The following is a 21,180-nucleotide window of genomic DNA, read 5'->3' on the forward strand; positions in this document are numbered from 1 at the left end:
GGTGTTTTTGTAGGAAGGGATTGCGCATGGATGGATATCTGTCACAGCTCCATCCAAGAGGATATATGGAGGGTTTGCATGCTGTCTGATCCCCCATCCAGGAGGCCTGCTACACTTGGTTTCAAAGTCCCAACACCCAACTGAAAATCTGACATCTACCTTGTGGATTTGAACCAGCAGCAGCTTCGTGTACAACCCAAAGATAGCATTCTGCTAGGACCTATGCTATACCACTGTCCTGATACATGGTCTCTCCCAGTTAGCAAGTAGAGGAGGAAGGTGGTATGGGAGGAGGTACTGCAGTCATTCGAGCTCATCCTACTCTGTGGCTTCAATCCTGAAGTCTGTGTTGTGTTGTGTCTACCAACATAATCTGGGCTTGGAGCAACTGTTATGGAGAAATCTGTAAGCACAAAACCATCATTTGTGGGTTCTGACTCAAACACCCATTGGTAACATCAACTTTTCATTTGGTACCCTGGGGGCTACAAGTACATGGCACCCAAAAAGTGTGAAATAGCACCAGTGACTTCCACCCACAGCAGACTGGCAGCTTGTCCGTTGTCACTAATGTTCTCCTTGGAGAAAAGCTTTTGTGGAAAAGTCTCTCTACATGTTACATGGAGTCTGCGTTACTCTTCCAGCACAAAACCAGCCACAAGTACCCTATAACTAGTTGGTACTCACTTGGATACAATATCAAAGTCTTTTGTCTCTTGAGTAAGTGAAAAGCTGGGCATGAAGAGTCAGTGCCGAAAGGAAAAAAAAAATGACAAAAGAGATATCCCCGTATACTGAAGAAATTTTCCATGGCAAAAGCAGCTAAACATCTCACAGATAAGAGATAAATTGGAATAAACAGCTGTCAGTGTTAAATAAATATCCGGGATAATGTGCAGGACAGAAATAACTACAGCATCGTCAAACTCCTTTCTTCACTTTATTTAGCTGTTCTTGCATGTAGCTCCCAATCTTTGCACTGCTTCAGTTAGTGGAGCATTTATTTTTGAATCAGCTGCATTTGTTAAGACTGCAACAACGAAAGGCATTTCCTGAGAAGCTGTAAGGATGAGCAGCAAGAAAGAAGAACAGCTAAGGAAATACGGGACCCTAGTAGTGCTTTTTATCTTCCAAGTTCAGATTTTTGGTTTTGATGTTGACAATCGACCTACAACAGATGTCTGCTCGACACACACAATTTTACCTGGACCAAAAGGTGAGGAATATCAGGTTGCTAATGCTGAGACTAGTACTGATAAAGGCTGATTTTTAAAAATAGAGACAGGGAGGGCTTGTGGCATGGGCTGGGGATGAAAGATGTGAATTATTGCGGACTGTACAGACATCTAGAAAAGTGGGACTCTGATGGGGGAAAGTGATCGAGCAAGATTTGAATTTGCTTTTCTTTAGTTTCAGGAACAGTGCCACATAGTGTCATGTAAGTTAGAGGTGGCCTTTTGCATCTTTCTCCAGCCACATCAATTTTCTCTTACTTCTTGTATTCATCACACAACCAGTACAGCTAGCAGCCATAAACTGAGTGGCTTTGTCTAAAAGTAGGCACCTATTGTGAACTGTTAATGGTTCACTTTGCACCTATAGGCAGGGAGAGATATGCAATATTTAAGATGACTGAACTGTATTTCCAAATGCTTACTTGTAAACACAGCTCTGCTGTATTCATCAGACCTAATCCAGCAGCTCCTGTTGAATTAAACAGGACCTTCACTACAGATTTCAACAAGAACTAGATCAGCTCTGGCGTGTGCAGGTCTTTTATCTTCAAAACACTTTGCAAATATCTGAAACCAAATTTTCTGCATTAACTTACTTTTTATGTAACACAACTAACATCAATAGAATTGCCTGGAGGGTATCTCAGCCAAAAATTAGGTCCATGTCGTACAAATCTATCTTGTGGTGACAGATCTAAAATATATATTCCACACCATGGCTATTGCAGTTCGAACTATTGCTTTCTTTTTAGTGATTCATTGTATTTTTCTATAGGCTACAGACTGAGAGAAAAAAATGCAACTGATTTAAATTTTAAGCAGAAAAAAGATTATCTAGTCAAAAGCACTGCTACAGACTCATTTGTTTTTATGATGGATTATTCAAATGCATGTTGCTTAAAGGACCATTTTTAATCAGCAAGTTAATTTCTTTATGATTACAATCCAGGCTTAAACTTTTGCTGCCACAGCATAAATGCAGAGAGATGTAATGATCCCCAAGGGAGCTAGTGGGAGATTGTTTAGTTAGTATCTGAATAATGGCAGGCTGGAGAACAAAGTTTGACAGAATTGTGTTTAACAAGTCACAAGGCTAATGAAGTGGTCTGGTGACAACATGAGAGTAGCTGGGACTCCAGCTGGTTTCTGTGGTCTAGCTTGTATAGGGAGCATTTAAAGGTTAGATATTATGGTTCTTTGCAAGCGTGATACTGAGAAAGTCAGGATTTAGCCATTACCAGTCCTACTGCCTCCTGGCTGACACCAAGACACAAGAGGAGCCAAACAGCATATTGTCATGGTCCTCACTACTACTTTAAAATCAGATTACATGCCCAAGATCCATGATTGGTAAAAGGAGTATCGAGTAAATCACCTCCAAATTACTGGCTCACATCCACTGCAGGTGATCAAATAAATTTTGCATTCTATGTGGTATGATTCTGTAGACTCATTTCAGTTCCTACCAGATCTGAGCTCATCCAGGACAGTCCCAAGTGGCTCTCAATGGCACTGGTTGTTTTGACTGCCAGTCAGCTGGGCAATTAAAGACTGAGCAGGCTGGGTGTGTGAACTACCCTGTTACTCCTTAGGCATCCCTTGTAGTCAAGGATGAAGCATACTGACCTAATATGGCAGAAGAAAGTCTGTCCTGCTGCCACTTTTCCTTATCCATCTTATGTCTGTGGACTCAGAGCACACAATCCCCAGCCTACAACCACACCACAGCCACAGGCAACACTTTGCCTCCCAGACTTTAACCTACAACTATACCACAGCCAGAGGCAACACTTTGGTGCTCAAACTTTAACCCTGACAATGGACAAGCCTCTGACTTTTGTTGCTGTAAGTTTTATTTTCTGTGCTACATCTGTTGTGCCCCTGTGTCCGCCATTCTCCCGAAAATGGGGTTTGACCCACCCTGCACAAGTTTCACCCCTTCACCCCCATCTGTTCAGCGTCTTCGGCTATGGTCAAACACAGTGGTGCTCCCACAAGACAGAGGTGCTGAACTCACACAGTATGTTGGACGGCTTTTTCTACCACCGCAGGCCAGATTCCTGTTGTGGCAACTTCCTCCTTCCATATGAACATGGGAGTGTCTAATGGGCCAAAGCACCTAGAAGTACAAGGAATTAAAAGGTATTCAATAGCTATAAGACTTCCTACACTGCCCCACCTCACCTATCCCAGTGCAAGGCACAAATTGTCCTGTAGGCTAGATCCAGTCTGTGGGCTACAAGTGGGATGGTCCCTGGTGCTATGCAGTAGCAATACTGCTGTTCCCATCACACAGCACAATGGAGAGGAGAAAGCTGAAGGAGAAGTGAGGTTGTCTAGAGAGGCTCAGAACTTATAACCCTTTATTTCTTGCCCTATTGGCGGTTGCATTACTCACTTCATCACCTAGGCATTCGCAGTTGCTACAGGAGCAAGCACCTGACCTCTCTGCATGCTTGCCCTGAAAATCACCTGTTCAAAAAGGGTCATTAATGTTGTGAAAATTGGTCACATGTAACTTGTCCAAGTTACTTTGTGCAAGCCAAATTCTTCCTCTTCAGAAATATACTCTTTGTTATGCTCATACCTGAGGTGTCAGAAGAGAAGTATGATATGAATGATGGGATGAAAAGCAAGGGTAATTCCAGGCTGATTATCAGGAAAGCTTTCAAACTGTTTGTGACAGTCCCCCCAGCTCCCAAAAGGCATGAGGCAAAACCAGAGGCCTTTGTGTATACACAAAGAGCTAGAAAATACTCTGGAAGGATGCAGTCTTCCAGGAACAGAAGGAATGCAGTAAATATCCTGTAAGACTTTTGCACTTTCTGTTGCAATGAGAGAAGTCAGTCTGAATTAAACTGCTCAGCATTAGAAACGAACAGGAGTTTAAGTCTGACCTCTGGTGGTTCTGCGTGATGCAAACCAGGCGTCTTGCAATCCCCTCCATCTATCTGCTGCTTCTCCGTCGCTGGTGCAAGCAAATGAAAGTTGAAGTCTGTTTGTAAAGAATTATGCAAAGAAATTTTCTAAATAGGCACTCCAGAAAAAGCAAAAAAAAAGAGTAAGAGAAAAGCAAAAGCTGGCCCCCCTCTCCCAGTTTCCTTTTCTAGGCAATGCTCAGGTCTCTTCTCAAGAAGAGGGGATTCTTTTTAATGACATAGTCCTAGTGCAATGGCTGTCTTGTTCTGCCTTCCTGAAAAAGCTTTTAAGGTACACAGCAAGCTGGCTTATATAGCACTTAAAAATAGAAATGTGTGAGGCATTTTCTAGGACCCTTATTGAAATATGCTAGGAAACCAAAAAAGAAAAAAATATATGCTTTGGACCAAAACAGATTTTTAGTAGTTGTAACTACTGATTTTTGGTGTTTGACCTGAGATGTTTAGGAACAACTTGGTCTTAGCTGGACTTCTTTGGCACAGGACCTCTGAAAAATTACATTAGGTAATGCTGAACCACAGTGGAGTAACTAAGGTAATAAAGGCCAAGTTCTGTACTCCATTGACTTCTTAGGTCCAAACAGAACAAGATCAAGCATAAACAAACCAAAACAATGAATTTTCCAGAGCAGCCAAGTGCTTGGCCTAGCAAAATTAGTCACAGCCCTGTCGTCTACTTTCTACCCTTCCAAGACTGGAAGCAGGCTGACTGTTGGTGCTGCTGAGAGAGGAACAGGGTCTGTGGGGAGGCAGCAGTTAATGCAGTGAAAGCAAAAGCACCAGCTGTTCGTCCATGCCATGGCAGCAGCAGGAACACCAGGCGCTGCTCCCCTGGGCTCTGCCTTCGACTGGTGTCCCCACTCTGTCCTTTCTTCTAGCCTGTTTTCACCTGGAGACCGCAAGCTCATTTTTGTCTAACCTACAAAGGAAGTTTTAAGTGGGCTGTTGACATAGATGAGATGGGATCTGACCTGGTCTGAGTAAATCAATAAGCAACAACATGAGGGCCCAAATAAGCAGAGGGCCCAAATAAGCAGAGGGCCCAAAACTTTGACACCTAAACTCCCATTAAACGCATAAGCAGGGGGAGAAGACGACTGGGGTGGGGGCTGGCTCTGTGGAAGCTGATTTCACATGGATTCATGGGAGCTGTGTTTCAGAAGCCTGGCTCTAGATTTTGCTATCTGTCCCAGGTTCCAGCTCATTTCCTTTGAAATCCAGACACAGGAACTTCAAAGGTCTTGAACCAGATCCAGGTTGAGAAACTGGAACGAGATGAAATCTGAAGAATACCAGGAGTTTCCCATAGCAATTTAGATGTGAAGTGTTTCCTTATTATTATTTCTGACAAATGACGCTTATAAACTCTATGACATTGGCTGGCCCCTCAAAATAGCATTTACTGTGGTCTCCAGTATAGCTGTCCATCTCTCAGCTTTCATTGAGCTTACGCAATTCCACTCCTGGACAATCTCAAACTCTCTCAGAAACCAGATATGCTGCTATCCACACTTCCTTCCAAAAATATAAAATGCCTTACCACATCCTATAGGCTGTTCAAACCTATAACTAAACTTCCCTTTTAGCGCCTCACATCTGATCTGAAGAGCCCTTTAATTTCAACACATAATTCTATTTTTCATGTGTTTTAGACTTCCTCATTTTAGTGTATGTTAAGTTTCTAAAGTTTATCAGCCTGAGCTACAAACCATGTATGTTGGGACTTAAGATACAAAAATTCCAAAGATATTGGGTCTGTATTTCTTAGCAATGTCCATCTGATTACTCACTGAAGCCACCATGTAATCCATGGGTCTCTGAGACATGTCAGAATGGCAGGGGAACAGGCTGGGAAAATTAAATTGGGCAGATCAAGTGAAAAGAGATTCAGGAATAATTTAAATTCTTACTGTGTTATTAAAAAAATAATGTACGTCCCAATCATGCACAAAGGTCTGCACTTTCAAATAATACAAGTCAGCAGAGCTTCCCTGAGCCTACTGAAGGCTTGGGTCTGTCTCATGCAATGGAATAGGAGAAGAGGGTATTTCTACCAAAGTCAGTGGGCATTTGTAAGTGGAAAGTGGAAAAGTGAGCAGAGAATCCAGTTTGTTCTTGAAGATTCTTTCCATTTCACCAGGGAAAGTGACTGGGCCCCTGTTGTCTAATTTGGAGCTGGGTGAAAAAAGACAACATGTCCAAGAAATTGTGAGCAAAATGCTTTATATCTCACAGTGCAAACTGTGGAGTCCTGCATGTTCCTGCAGGACACCTGGGAGAGCAGCTCTGGGTGCAGTTGCACACTACAGCTGCACTTGTCTGTCAGATTTTTTGCCAAAAGGGGAGGCCCAACATCTTCTTCATCTCCCACTCTGACCATGTGGTCCTACCTTCACCTTGTGCTGGCCTGGCTGTTTACTCATCAGACTTTTCACTGAGCTGATTCAGCTCAGTCACTGAAAATGTGCATTATTTGCCTTATTATTTCCTCTGTTTAGTGAGTTGAATTCCTTCAACACAGGGTCAGAAGAGTGCTCAACATCAGGCAGAGGGGAAGGAGGTGTGCAGATCAGTGCTGGGGGCTGAAGGGAGGAGGAAGGACAGGGGAGAGGACATCACGTCAGATAGGCAGAAGGTGTCAAGAAATCCTGTCCTTATTAGCCACATATAGCTTGAAAGCAAGAATCCTCACTGTTACAGGAAATTTGTTTAGGATCTAAAAGACACTGAAAGTGAAATTAGAGGAAATCTTGAAGCTTTCCATTGACGTAGCTGTGACGTGCTCGTATACTAGAAAGACAAACTGGGCTGTATTTGCTTATTTCTTGGAGTCTGCAACTCCCCCTGGTGACAAAACCTCTGAACAGAGACACTGCATGCTCAAGTGGTGCAGAGGTTCACCATGCTCAGGGTCACTCAGTGTCCGATTAGGATTAGCAGAGCTAATCCTTTGGCTATCTCCAAGGCTCTTCCAGGAGGGCAAGGCATTCAGTTGCTCCTGGAGGAGTCTCAAAGCTTTATTTTCTTTCTTCTTTCAAAGAATTATGCACATATCCTTATCCCTTTAGTTTAACACCCAGGACAGGCAGAATCATCTGTACTCTTCACGCTCTGAGGAGGTAGGGAGGGTCCCTATGCCACCTCAGGTGGAACTAAGAGCATGAAACATGGAGCTCAGCAGAACTGTGTCATGCATGATCAGAGGGTAGAACCACATAACAGATTCCATACAAAGCTTTGGTGGTGGGATACTGGCTATGCCTAGGAGTGCTAAATGCATCCAAGACAAGCAGTGCAAAGCATCCATGTGCATACTAACCAAGATTGACCATCCTTCCCCCACTCACAGCAAATCAGTCATGGCCCCAGGGCTTCTCAAGGACTTTTTGGCTGGTGGTGGGCTTTTTGCAACTCGCAGTATCTGATGTAGGAGGACAACTGTGCTGTAGCCCAGCATAAGTGGTGTTTCAATCATTTGAAAGGGTGGGTATGCCCTGGAGTGTGGAGAAAGGTATATGGGGCTGTGGTGTGTGCTAAGCCCATGGGGGTAGTGGTAAAGTACAGAGTACAGGGAGCTAAACTTGGGACAGTCCCACCCTTACTGCTTGTCAGGAGGGGTTGCTACAGTCAAGGGTCTTTGCCCTTCTTTTGCTTCAGAGGAAAGAATTCAATTGATTCACTGCAACAGGGAGGCTTAGAAAGCATTAACATTTCTGCAGTACTTTTGGTCAGGAGACAGGAATTGGACCTGACTTGAGGCCACGACTTGCCAGCACACCTGGTGAGGTGTCTCAGTAAAACCCCGTGTGGACCCAGGGAGTCTCTCAGCAGAGCTCCGAGTGAAAAGGCTGGATGCTGAGTGCTTCCAGAGAAACACATGCATAAGCCCAGCTAGGAGTCTCATCCCAGCTTTAGCCTTTAGGCATCCTGCAAACATCTTCTCACCCTGATGCAGGGCTGCCTCCATCGGTAAGTGTGGGCTCTGTAATCCCCAGGGATTACACCCTGATTCTCCAAGAACCAGGGTCAGCCCTGATCACAAGACTTGGAGAGTCACTAAACATATGCGAACAATTTAACCTCAAAACCCTCCATTCGTGAATACAAACCAGATAAATTGCCTACAAAAGATTCAGCAGGGAAATCTAAGTCACTTGAAGGTCAGTAAATTCTTACTAATTAAATTCTTACCAAATGTAACCTCTCAACATTGTGTTATTTAGTGAAACTCCTAAAAAGGCAGAGCCCTTTTCAACTGCCTAAAAATCCTGCTGATTATTAGACCTTCAGCATTTTTCTGAGCTTGTTTATAGGAGAAGGAAGGACTGGGGTTCCCTCTCAATTACAATTAAAATTTTCTAATGGCTGCAAAAGTAATTTACTGCTTATGGCTTCTGCTTTCCTTCTGTCTCACACAGTCTCAAGCTGGAAGAGTCTAGTAATTTATTGTTCCATGTGCTCACTTTAATAGTCTGGTATTTTAAATCTGTGACACAGAAGTGAATCAGCTTGAGGGAATACTAACAAGGTTGAGAAATGGTCTTGCTTCAGCTACTGGCTCCAAGTGCTTCACCCATGCTTTAAATGCCAGCATAGTGCATTATCTGACATCCTTGCAACTACAGTTTTAAGGTGACAATCTGCTAATTAGGATAAAACTTAACCTGACACTCCCCCAAGTGTAAAGCAGCACAAAGGAGAAGTTAATCTCCAGGTATAGAGTACAAGCATATGAGGTCAGGGATCAGAGGGGTTTTTTCCTGTAAGAAAACTCATGTTGCACAAAGCACAGTAGTACAAAATTCAAAAGTCCAGTCCCGGGTACTGGCAGGATTTAGATTTTTTTTCTGGCAGATTACAGAAAAGTGGCTAATACAGTAGGATGGCCTGTCCACATGAAATCCCAGAGGAAAGGGACAGAAACTTATTATAAATTAGAGACAAAGCCAACTCAACCCCTGCCCAAAACAGGGTCAACCAACCTCTCACAATCCCTCCTACCTGGTTGCAAATCATAGCGAGACCACAAGGGGGGAGCATAACCCAAGAGTTCACACTTCTTGCCAAAATTTGAGAACGCTGCACACAACAGCTAAAGGGGGACACAATGCATTTATAATTATAACACCATATTATCAAGCTCTGAGCTTAATCGAGTCTTAAATTAACAATGAGGTGGTACCAGTAATTAATACTGTTTGCTTCTACCCTTGCTTTATAATGGCCTACCCATTCTCAGATGCAGTATGGCGAGCAAAGCAGGATTTCCCTCCCTTACAGATAGATGAATCATTATTCTTCCCACTTTCTCAGGTAGGGAAACTAAGGCAGAGTGTTGTAGGCCGCTTTACAGCAAGATGAAACAGGTGATAGACCTTACTTCCCTCTCCCTTAGGCTTTTAGAGGGCTTGAGCAAAAATTGGGACTACACAAGGTGATAGCAATAAAAGTTGAGACACTCCCTAATCTCTCAAAATCTCCAGAACAACCTTTCCCACACCTTCTACCCCTTTCATCTGTGGGCTCTCAGTCTGATGGCTCATACAGGGCAACCCAGCTTCATCTCCAGCAGCCCCATGTGTGAAAAGCTTGCTCCAAAGTGTCTCAGAGAAAAACACTGCAACTTTTAGTGGCTCAGAATGTTGAAACTGAGATTGGAAGAAAACACCTTCAGAAAGGAATCACAGCTTCTCCAGTGGTATATTGACTTTCTTTCCTGGGCTCTATTTCTCAGATTAACTGTCTAAGCAATGTTTCTTACCCAAAAAAAAGCATCTTTCTTGCACAGAGGTCTTCTGCAGCAAACAACAGTCTCTCTAGAGGATTTAACCCAACAGAGCAGTCTGCAAGCCACAGGGAATGTAACTAGTTGGCCTGAGAGAGGTGATGAGGACTACCAGGGTGACAAGCCTTGGTTTGGAAGGACAGCAGGAATCTGGTTTGCGCTCCTGCCTGACACAGGCCAAAGAAACTCCCTCAGCAGTTTCTACAGCAGACCCAGAGTTACACCGTACCTTACACAAATGAATTAATTGCATGGGAAAAGGCTGGACATGAAAAGCCTCCTATGTCTCCCTGCCCTGCCAGAGACCGCAGTCCGTTTATTAAATATCCCCATGTTGCATTTCTAGTCAGGACTCATCCAGCTTTTCCAGCCTTTGAATCACACCCTGCTTCCTTTCTATTATCACACATTTCTCCCCCTGTACGGGTTTGCAGACTGTGATCAGATCAGCTGTTAACCTTCTCCCAGAATTTCATTTCACAAGCCCTTTGTCAGCCTCTGGGAATCTTTTCTGAATTTCTGAACTACTGAGAAGTGACTTTTACACTCTTCTCAAGGGTTTCATAGGTGGGTTTGGAAAGGACAATTTCTTGGTTTCTCAGTTGTAAATGTTGTTAGCACTGAGGTCAACAGCAAAATTAAACCGTACATTCTCTGGCTCTGCTGTTTGATGATCAGTAGACAAGAACCCAGTACAAGCAGGCATCCTTCCATCAGCTCCAGGCTCAGACCCACAGCTTCAGCTGGATATTTAAGGAGCTTGGCTTTTGGAAATACATACTGACTTTTCCAGTATTTTTAAGAACCAGTGAAAATAGAGATGTTTAAAAGTTCTATTGCTGATGCTTATAGCCTTTTCCCTTCCTACTTTACCCTGTAGCAGCTGGTGTTAAAAAAAAAGTGCCTGAGTGAGCCAGCACACACATCACGTCATGTTTCCTCCTTGTCCATCCCTCTAGCGAATGCTTCCTCCCTCCAACGAGGACTGAAGTTCAGTCCTTTATCTTCCTCAGCTTGGGACCACTGACCATCCCACTCAAAGGGCATCCTGACCAACGGGGTGAGTCTGCCCTCCACAAGAGAGTCCCAACACTGAAGCTTTTTTTGGCATACAGGGACGGACTCAGCCCAGTCCACATAACTGACATGGAAAGGAGCCAAACAGCTAATACTACATTTTATATGCTGCAATTAATATGCAACACTTCTCACTTGTCATCACCCCACAGAATAGCCCTTGGTATGTTACCTATGGCTACAGAAGTAGAAGGTAAGTCAGGAATAAGTGGGCAGTATTTTTTAGAAAATAAGAGTGAGATCCAATGAAACAATCAGCCTGAAAGCAACCATGGGAAGCTACTTTCTCCCTCAGCACATAATTAAATCGTTGACCTCTCTGCCACTAGATATTATAGGGGCCAAAAATATAAATGGGTTTATAAGGCACAGGACTAATCTGTGCAGGGAAGAATCACTAGTGGCTCTTCACGAGTGGTCTGGATGCAGTCCTTGGATCAGGCAAACCTTTTAAACCACTGCTCATGGGAGGCTGGAAGTGGCTGCCTGGGCCGTAGGCACCCTCAGCACACCCAGTTCCCTGAACACCTTCTGCCAGGGCTGGAGGCACCATCCTCAGTGAGACAGGTTATTGGTCTTGTCAAATAATGCTGTTCTGTCCTCATTTCTCTTTTGTTGACATCCAGATAGATTTCCCTCCCTTGGGTACGCCGTATGCTGAGCTGCAGCCTCTTCTCCCCTTCTGGGCTGCAGTCACAGACACAACTGGCTGCCACTCACACATGAGATCCTGGCTTGGTCAAGAGACTGTGGCACTGCTTTCTGCCACACAGCAAGGCTTATTGCAGACAAGGGTAGGGGACAGGGGGAGAGGCTTTGGAAGGCTCCCTGTGCTGGTCCTTCGGTGCAAAGGGGTGCAGGGGTTGTCTCACTTCAGCATTTGTCTAAAAAAAAAGAGGAAAGATGTTCTTGGGATTTGGCTCAAAACTAAGAAGTAGAATATAAGAAAATCAACTTCAGTTGTGCCTCCAATTTCTTGCATAATGTGAAGCGAAATTGTATGCTGCCTAAGGAAGGAGATAACATTTCTTTCCTACTAATTGCTGTTTTGCTCCTTTAGACTGTAAGCTGCTCAGTGAGAGACTGTCTCTTACAACAGTAAGTACTTAAGAGTACTATACAGGAATAATGTGTAATAGGGTCTTGATCTCATTTGGAGAAATCTCTGCACTACTGGAATAAATGCAATGAATTTGCCTCTTACAGATACTCTGTGTATGACATTTTCAAAATAAAGCATTGGAGTAATTGCAAAAGGCGTTTGTTATATCAACATATAAATGTCACCTGTCAAAAACTGACGGCAAGGCTTCTCCATACTAAGTACTAAGGTCTATGTTAAGATCTATTTCAACATATTTACATTCCTCCCATTGCAAAAGCATCTGCATACCTTGAACACAGAGTCACCACGAACAGAGTCACTAGAACAATTAATAAATTCCTATTGCCTACCCTGGCAGTTCTTCTGTGTGTGTACAGGTTTCCCACCAGAGAAAGACTGGCTTATTTATGTGCTTTATCACTAATAGGGCTTAAAGGGTAGGACTAGAAATTGGTGTTGTATAATTCTCATGTTGGAATAGCCTCTCCAAAAGGGAAAGTTTTTAGCTTTTCCCAATCATAGATTCGTTTAGGTTGGAAAGGACCTTGAAGATTATAAAGTCCAACTATTAACCTAACACTGCCAACTCCACTACTAAACCGTGTCCCTAAGCACCACATCTACATCTCTTTTAAACACCTCCAGGGATGGTGACTCAACCACTTCCCTGGGCAGCCTGTTCCAATGCTTGACAACCCTTTCCGTGAAGAAATTTTTCCTAAGATCCAATCTAAACCTCCCCTGGCACAACCTGAGGTCATTTCCTCTTATTCTATTGCTTGTTACTTTGGAGAAGAGACCAACACCCACCTCACTACAGCCTCCTGTCAGGTAGTTGTAAGAGAGCGATAAGCTCTCCCCTCAGCCTCCTTTTCTGCAGGCTAAACAACCCCAATTCCCTCAGCTGCTCCTCACAAGACTTGTACTCCAGACCCTTCAGCAGTTTCGTTGCCCTTCTCTGGACACGCTCCAGCACCTCAATGTCTTTCTTGTAGGGAGGGGCCCAAAACTGGACACAGTATTCCAGGTGTGGCCTCACCAGTGCTGGGTACAGGGGTACAATCACCTCCCTGCTCCTGCTGGCCACACCATTCCTGATACAAGCCAGGATGCTGTTGGCCTTCTTGGCCACCTGGGCACACTGCTGGCTCATGTTCAGCCGGCTGCCAACCAACACCCCCAGGTCCTTTTCCACCGTGGAGCTTTCCAGGCACTCTTCCAGCCTGTAGCGTTGCACGGGATTGTTGTGACCGAAGTGCAGGACCTGGCACTTGGCTGTGTTGAACTTCATACAATTGGCCTTGGCCCATCGATCCAGTCTGTCCAGGTCCCTCTGTAGAGCCTTCCTACCCTCCAGCAGATCGACACTCCCACCTAACTTGGTGTCATCTACAAACTTACTGAGGGTGCACTCAATCCCCTCCTCCAGGTCATTGATAAAGACATTAAACAGACCTGGCCCCAGTACTGAGCCCTGGGGAACACCCCTTGTGACTGGCTGCCAACTGGATTTAACTCCATTCACCACAACTCTTTGGGATCAGCCATCCAGCCAGTTTTTTACCCAGCAAAGAGTAACGATGGTCACATTCATCACCTCTTCTCTGGAAATTTATCCCATGACTACTATGCCTTCAGTGTGAAATATAAAGAAACTAGTAGGAAAAAAATGTGAACTTTACTTTCTGAGGATGTATAGTTGCACTTACTGAACTGAGAGAAATGTACCATGATGCTTTATTTTCTGTTTTTTGGAAGGGGATGAAGGTGAAAAAGGAGATAGAGGAGAAGTGGGCAAACAAGGAAAGGTTGGACCAAAAGGACCAAAAGGTATTTATGAGAGTTTGTTGGCTATTACTGGTATATGAATATCGTTATACACAACCGTACTGGTGCATATGATCAGTGATGTTTAATGCTTTTCATTCCTGTTGCACCAGTGGATTTCACAGTACTATCAAACATTAATCAGTGAACCTAACAATACTCGGAGAACTTGGTACAATTCCTACCGATACGTAAGACAGCTGTACATGTCAATAAATTTAATGAGTCATGTAACAAACCAGTACATTTACCGTTGCTCTCCCAAGTGGCTGTCATGACTGCGATCCAGAAGACCCAGATCATATGTATAATCAGAAAGATTACTGTTCTTTCACTGAAATGATCCTTTAGTTGAAAATGAATTTTGAGAGTTCTTTCCTAGTAATAAATCAGGATGCTCAACAAAATTTGGCCTCAGTTGTCCCTATTTTGCAGAAAGCAAATGGAGGCATACACTGAGAAACAAAGTTCCTCCGACCAAACAGCATCTGAGCTGAGAACAAGAAGTCACAGGTGTCTCAGGACTCAGCTCTATTAAACATATCCCATATCCACAGTGTGAGCTGGGCAGAGCATTTGGAGGCATCAGAAGTGATGGTGTCAGCCTTGTTTGCATATTGTAATTCAAAAACTTAATTTATCATTTGAGTTTAATAATAATGCATATCCACGGTCTTTCTTCCTTGACAGTGGTTTAAGACTAATCAGGAAAGTTTTTACTTTTATAGAAACTTTAAAATCACCCTGTTATTATAGCTATAATAAAATTTTTTTTCCATTTTTAAATGCATTCATATGACTTTGCTTCTTACCTTAAAAAGAAGGTCAGGTAAGATACAAGAGAATCGGGTAACCAACCATTTATGAAGTATCTTAGCGATGTTAAATTCAGTGTGCAAACTGAGATTCCCTAAATTGGGCTGTCATCATTAGCCAGCTATTTTAGAACTTAAACTATTAAACAATTTAAAAGGCATTTGTTATTTTGGTGCTCTGAGGACTGGGAAAGCACATACAGCAAAACTAGTAGCTCCCTATTTGCAGTCCTGCTTTGAGAAGGATTCTCAGCAAAGCTGCGAGGAATACCTCAGGGAAGGAGGAAAGGCTTTTGTCTGAGGTGGAGAAAAAGGAACCCCAAATAAAACCTGCTGTCAGCCTGGCTTGGCTGTGAAGTAAAATCAGTATTTGAATGCTCACTAGCAGTTTTCGTTTGTATTTTCTGTAAGAAAACATGATGTTTCTGGGTATTTGAACAGGCAGTTCTACTAAGGTGCCTTGCAATGTCCTACTGTTGTATCCTACAGCAGCAGAGATCTGCACTGTCCTCATCCAACCATCCTTGGGGCTCACTCATTTCGCCTTTGCCACACATGCAGACTGGCCACGCTCAGGAAAAATAGCAGCAGTAGAGACCTAAACAGTGCCCTGGGAAAGAAATGACAGAAACCATCCATACTCTTTTCCTCTTTATTTTTTCTCTTAGGAAACAAAGGACCTGTGGGGGATGTTGGTGACCAGGGAATGCTTGGGAAAATCGGTCCAATTGGTGGAAAGGGTAAGCTCTGGTCTGGGAATTTTCTTGTTTTTTCCCTCAAGGTAAATATGTGTTTTGTGAGAGTTCCAGTATGGAGTAATATCAAATAACGGCTGTGACCAATGCTCTCCAAATAAAGTTATGCACGAAGATTGGTGATGAGAGCTAACTGAGATATTCTTCTTTTATTTCCCACGTGCAATATATCCAACTTACTTGGCTAAAATAATTTGCTTTATGAGCTAAGAAATCAATCCTCTTTGATGGTAAAAGAGGAAGGGAGAAATCTGGCCCTTGTGAAATAAATCCTCTGAACGCTCTAAAAGAGAAAGCCAAATTTGTGCCTCTGCTTTGGATGCTGATGGCTTAAGCCAATATTCTGCTGCTGCTCACAGTGCCACACCTTGTCACCCGCACTGCTGTGGGACATGTGAGCAGGCAATGCACAGGCCAGCTCAGTAAGGAAAGGATTTTAGGAGTTTTAAAAAAGCACTCACTTAACCAGGGATGATAACTACTTGCAAATCAAGGTAGACTCCAAGTCTACCCGGACAATAATTTCATGAAATTATGCTCTAGTCATCTGAGAAGAGGCTCAGGCATTCCTTTCTGGTATTCCTAAAGAGCTACTTAAGAAGGAATATTACTTCTGCCACAAGGAGACCTGCCTTGAAAGCTGAGCAGGGACTCCACCATCCCCAGGGGAACTCTGTGGTCTCTAACCAGTGCATCAACCCAGGCATGCGGGTGAGTGGGTGGAACAATCTCTCACGGGAGCTTCTCAAGCCCATGTTTTTAATAAACCTTTGATGGCCTCTAGCTAGCCTCAGTATCAGAGAAGAACAAAAGAATTTGACCTGAGGGACTAATTTTCAGAACTACCTAGACAACCAAAACCACAGATGGTTATCTCCTAAGATGTCTTCAGTCACCAAAGAAGACTAGAATTTAGGAATCCCACAAATTGCTTGTGTTTATCTGTGAGTAAACCAATGCTCTGAGCCTTTAAATCAAGCTCTCTCTCAACATGAATGTACAATTTATTGTCCCCTTCTAGTTTTTCTCATTTTCTTTATGTGCAGAAGCAAAGGTCGCTAAGTCACTGTTTAAATCTACCACTAAACATTCAAGTTCTTAATGAAGCGACCCTGAAATTTCAGCTTGTAAGTGTGCAGTGTCAAGCAATGCTAATTAAAATGACAGCTAACTCCTAATTTCTTTAAAAAAATACAACCATATAAAGAAAAAAGCACATCTACACAAGGCACAGCACGCATGAGTCTTTTTTGACCTCTGAAGGTTTTAATACATAAAAGAAGAGCTGACATGAATTTCAGATAAAGTCCAGCTGTTCCTGATCCAAATTACAGTTGAGTTTTTAAAAAGCTAGTCACCTCCACTTACATAGTAGCACAGCATTTGCAGAAGTACTTCTATCATTTTTATGATTTCCTCTGAAGAGGAAAGCAGTTGGATGAAAATAAATCACATTTCCATGAACTATATCTGAACTGAAATGCTGCTCCTTACTGACCTCATTTTGTGCAAGTGCTAACTGCTGCCTGCACACGTAACCTGCTTCACACATGAATTCAGTGGCTTAGTGCACATCAGCCTCATCTGGTGCCTCATCCCTTCATGGAGCTACTGAACCCAGGGAAGGGCTCTGTCCTGTAAGGCAGAGAACCCAGGTCTCACCTCTTGCAGATTTCTTGAGTGCCTTCAGCCTCTCAGGATCATTTTGCAGTTTATATTGAAAGTAAGTGGTACCAGGAACCAGCAGCACACAAGATGCCTGTGTTATCAGTGAGTTAACTATTAAAGGGTTCTCCTTATTTCCATACACCAGAATTAATCATGGTTTATTTGACTTGGCACATCTGCCAGTATAGTACAGGAGGGCTTCCTATCAGAAGCATACTGTTAATATATTATTAAAGAGGTTTTTCAAACATGGTCCCCTGACATGTGCACTGTCTGAGATCTGAGAATACATTTTCCTCTTTATTCAGGTGACAAAGGAGCCAAAGGCTTATCGGGGGTTTCTGGAAAAAAGGGAAAAGCAGGTATGCTACGCGTCCTTCTCTGCAGAACAGTCAAGTCTGCTGGGTCTTTGATTTCAGGGTTGGTTTGTCTGGAGTTTCATAAAATTTTGAGGCCCATGATAAAACTTGAGAATAGATGAAATGAACAGGAAGAGACTGAAAAAGTTTTGTTTAGCAAAATGAAGGCCTGTGTAGGTACATGACTGATGCCTATGAATATACCAACATATATAAAATACGGAGAAGAGTTACCTAAATTAATGGGCAATGTTTGATATCATAAAAACTAACACATAGACAAGCCATCAGCACATTTATACTGGAAACTAGAAGAAAGTTTCTGATTACCAAAGGAATGAAGTCTAAGAGTTTCATAATAGGAGCATGGGGATGAAAAAATAAGTGATTTTAGATAGAGCATAATCTGTTGTCAAATGAATGCAATGCATTTGCTTACAGGAGGAGAATTTGGATCTGATGACTCAGAAAGTTCTTCTCAGTCCTAATGACCTGGAATGTTTTCCCATCTTGAATATACAGTTGTGTTTATTTTTAAGAGATTTCACATGCAATGCCAGTTTGGTTCTTAATGGGAAACCATCAGCTACTTATTTTCTTCCTGAGAATAACAGAAGAACAAACAAAACCTATACCAAGCCAAATTTCAGTTTACCAGCAAAAATACAACTGAGACTTCAGTGCTTGAAAGTTATTGATTATTTGAGTTGGTATCAACTATTACTGCTGTACCACAGCTGCATGCAGCAATTCACTAATGTAGTCCTTCTACCAAAGCTTTGCCAATCCCACCTCTACACATACTCACAAAACTCCTTCACTGAGAAAGCAGCAGTTCCCGGTTTCATGGATGCTGTTGTTTCTATTGGAAGGCCAGGGAACCTGTGCTGTTTACGGATACAAAGGTAGACCTTTGGCATTCAGATGTCATGCTGTAGTGATCACCATGACAAGCCACATCTCTGCAGTTAGATGGAATCTACAATGAGAGGGGCAGAGGATGCGCAAATCCCATACTGGTATGGGTGGAAAGAAGATGGCAAACTCTTCTATCCATGTTTTTAAAAGTAGGGATTCTTAAACCAGTTTAGCAAGTACAGAGCCAAAATACTAAGCACTTTGATCAACATAAGTATGGCCAGTGGGGCAGGGTGAGACTGGCTCTCAACAAGTGGAGGCAAAGTCCTCAGAAGGTTTGGAATCAGGCTACAGACGACCCTCCATGCACACACACAAATGCTTCTAAACACATAAATCCTCTATCCTTTGTATTGCATCAGGCACGGTCTGTGACTGTGGAAGATACCGCAGAGTTGTTGGACAACTGAATATCAATGTTGCTCGTCTTAATACATCCATCAAGTTTGTAAAGAACGGTAAGGATCTTTATGTATTTGATGTGATTTATTTGGCTCCTATAACATTTATCATTGCTATTCTTCCACCATTGCTGCTCTACGGCAGCATCCATAGATGACCCAGAGAGAGGACCCCACTGTGTGAGGCACTCCGAAAACATACAGAAAAGAGACAGTCTTACACCTGTAAGGATATAAGCAGCAGATGACTAAAAGCAAAAACAATACAGAAATTATCAACAGCACAACAGAAAGAATCATGAAAAGCAGAAGGCACAGCTTGCTGACCGCCTCTGCACTGTCAGTCTGCCCAGGCTCAGCGGCCACTCAGGCAATGAAAGGAAAAAGTTTGTGCCAATCTGCTCCAGAAAGGCAGGAAAAGCAATAGGAACCTCTTGATCTTTCTGCTGCACAGGAAGGCTGCAGGCACGGTACTCCTAGTGCTCCCCTCAGCGCAAGCATCGTTTTCCTGTGACAAGGGACCAACACTCAAAGACATGGGTTTTAAGAAGCCACTTTCGCAGGCAGCACTGTCAGGTGGACAGTGCAAACTGCCCCCAATGAAAGGAAGGAAGAGCATTTCTTGGCATCACAGAGATTTTGAGAAGGCTTAAGCCCTGTTTGTGGGACTAGGTCTGTACCAGTAAATTAAATGTGTCTGAGACTGTTCTCTGGCACTGTGGGTAACCAGCACAGAACAGTACTCATCTATATTATTAAATCTTACAAAACTGAATGCCGTATTATCAGGAGTGTCCCTCTACTAACTCCTAAACCGTGCCTGCGGTAACTCCTGAACTGTTTGGGAGAGTGTTAGTTGCCCCAGGCCAAAGATCTGCTCAGGACCATTCCAGCAATCCATCAGCAGGGACAATCAGCTTCCAGCTGCCCACGCATGTTCTTTGGCACTGCTTAATTCATTAGGATATATGCTGGTTGGGAAGTTTGCCTTTTAAAGCTGCTGAGCAGCCAGTTTTCTTCCTACTCAATGCCACTTAGTGGCTACAGCAGCTCTGAATATCAGGCTGTATTTAAAATGTCTTATTTTAGCAGTCACATTGATTTTCCTCTGCATGGCCTGAAAAGCTATCTATACCCCTGTGTTCCTATCCCAGGGCACTCTTTCACAATCTGTATTCAAAAACATGCAAAGCAACGGGAGTGATCCAGAGTTAGACATTGCTATTGGACCACTTTGCATGCCTTAATTTCATTAGTACTAGATATCCATGAAGTAAAACTTAAGTGTCACAGGAGACACCTGCCAATCAGGACTGTACAGTTCTTGTCCTAACGTGTGCCAGGTGCTTGTCCGTCCCATTAGTAGCATCAGTCTCTGATCACGTCCTCATCATTCATCACAAATTCAGTGGTGGGAATACTTTTGCTCTCTCCCTTTTATTAATTCTAATGTAAAATTATCTCATCGCCATACTGGAACAGAAGCACCTTCGAAATCTGTTGTCATGCCATTAAGCAATTTTTTCTCCCATTTAAAGTTATAGCAGGTATCAGGGAGACAGACGAGAAATTCTATTACATCGTGAAAGAAGAGAAGAATTACAGAGAAGCCTTGACCCACTGCAGGGACAGAGGAGGAACACTGGCTATGCCTAAAGATGGGGCAACCAACACCCTGATTGCTGACTACATCTCCAACAGCGGCTTCTTCCGAGCGTTCATTGGGGTAAACGACATGGAGAAAGAAGGGCAGTTTCTGTATGCAGACAACAGCCCACTGCAGAACTACAGTAACTGGAAAGAAGGGGAGCCTCACGACCCAGCTGGCCGTGAGGACTGTGTGGAAATGCTCAGCACGGGAGAGTGGAACGACTCTGAGTGCCAAGTCACCATCTACTTCGTCTGTGAATTCCTCAAGAAGAGGAAATAAAAGTGCCGCAGAATGTGCCTGGCACCTGCTGTACATACAATAACCCCACCCATTTCATCCACTGTAGGGAAAGCAGACAACCAGGGATAGGGCTCAATCCAGCCTTCACCTCACTGGGTTAAGCAAGAGCAACAACTGTTAAGATGGCAGTGACCATAAAGTCAGCACAGGTCTGCAGGGGGCATCCAGCCAGCTGTGAATTTTTATTTCATTTCTATGTGCAATTTAGGGTGGGCATTTCTATGTGTAATTTAGGGGCAAATCTAGAGCACGCAGAGGTGAATATGATTTCACTAATGCCAGAAATAGTAAGCTCACTGTTATATTAATTACTGATGTGCTTCGCAAAGTCCACAGATGGAAAGA

The 21,180-nt window shown here is 43.3% G+C and overlaps 1 protein-coding gene across 1 annotated transcript; it reads left to right on the plus strand.

The window, feature by feature from the left end:
* Positions 1-1,068: 1,068 nt before the first annotated feature.
* Positions 1,069-20,814, plus strand: COLEC10 (collectin subfamily member 10). Its single transcript, XM_009486212.2, has 6 exons — positions 1,069-1,216; positions 13,900-13,971; positions 15,452-15,523; positions 17,515-17,568; positions 18,846-18,941; positions 20,423-20,814. The coding sequence occupies exons 1-6, from the start codon at positions 1,069-1,071 to the stop codon at positions 20,812-20,814; spliced, it is 834 nt and encodes a 277-aa protein (XP_009484487.1).
* Positions 20,815-21,180: the final 366 nt, after the last annotated feature.

This window comes from Pelecanus crispus, chromosome 2 (assembly GCF_030463565.1).
Source record: "Pelecanus crispus isolate bPelCri1 chromosome 2, bPelCri1.pri, whole genome shotgun sequence".
Classification (NCBI taxonomy): domain Eukaryota; kingdom Metazoa; phylum Chordata; class Aves; order Pelecaniformes; family Pelecanidae; genus Pelecanus; species Pelecanus crispus.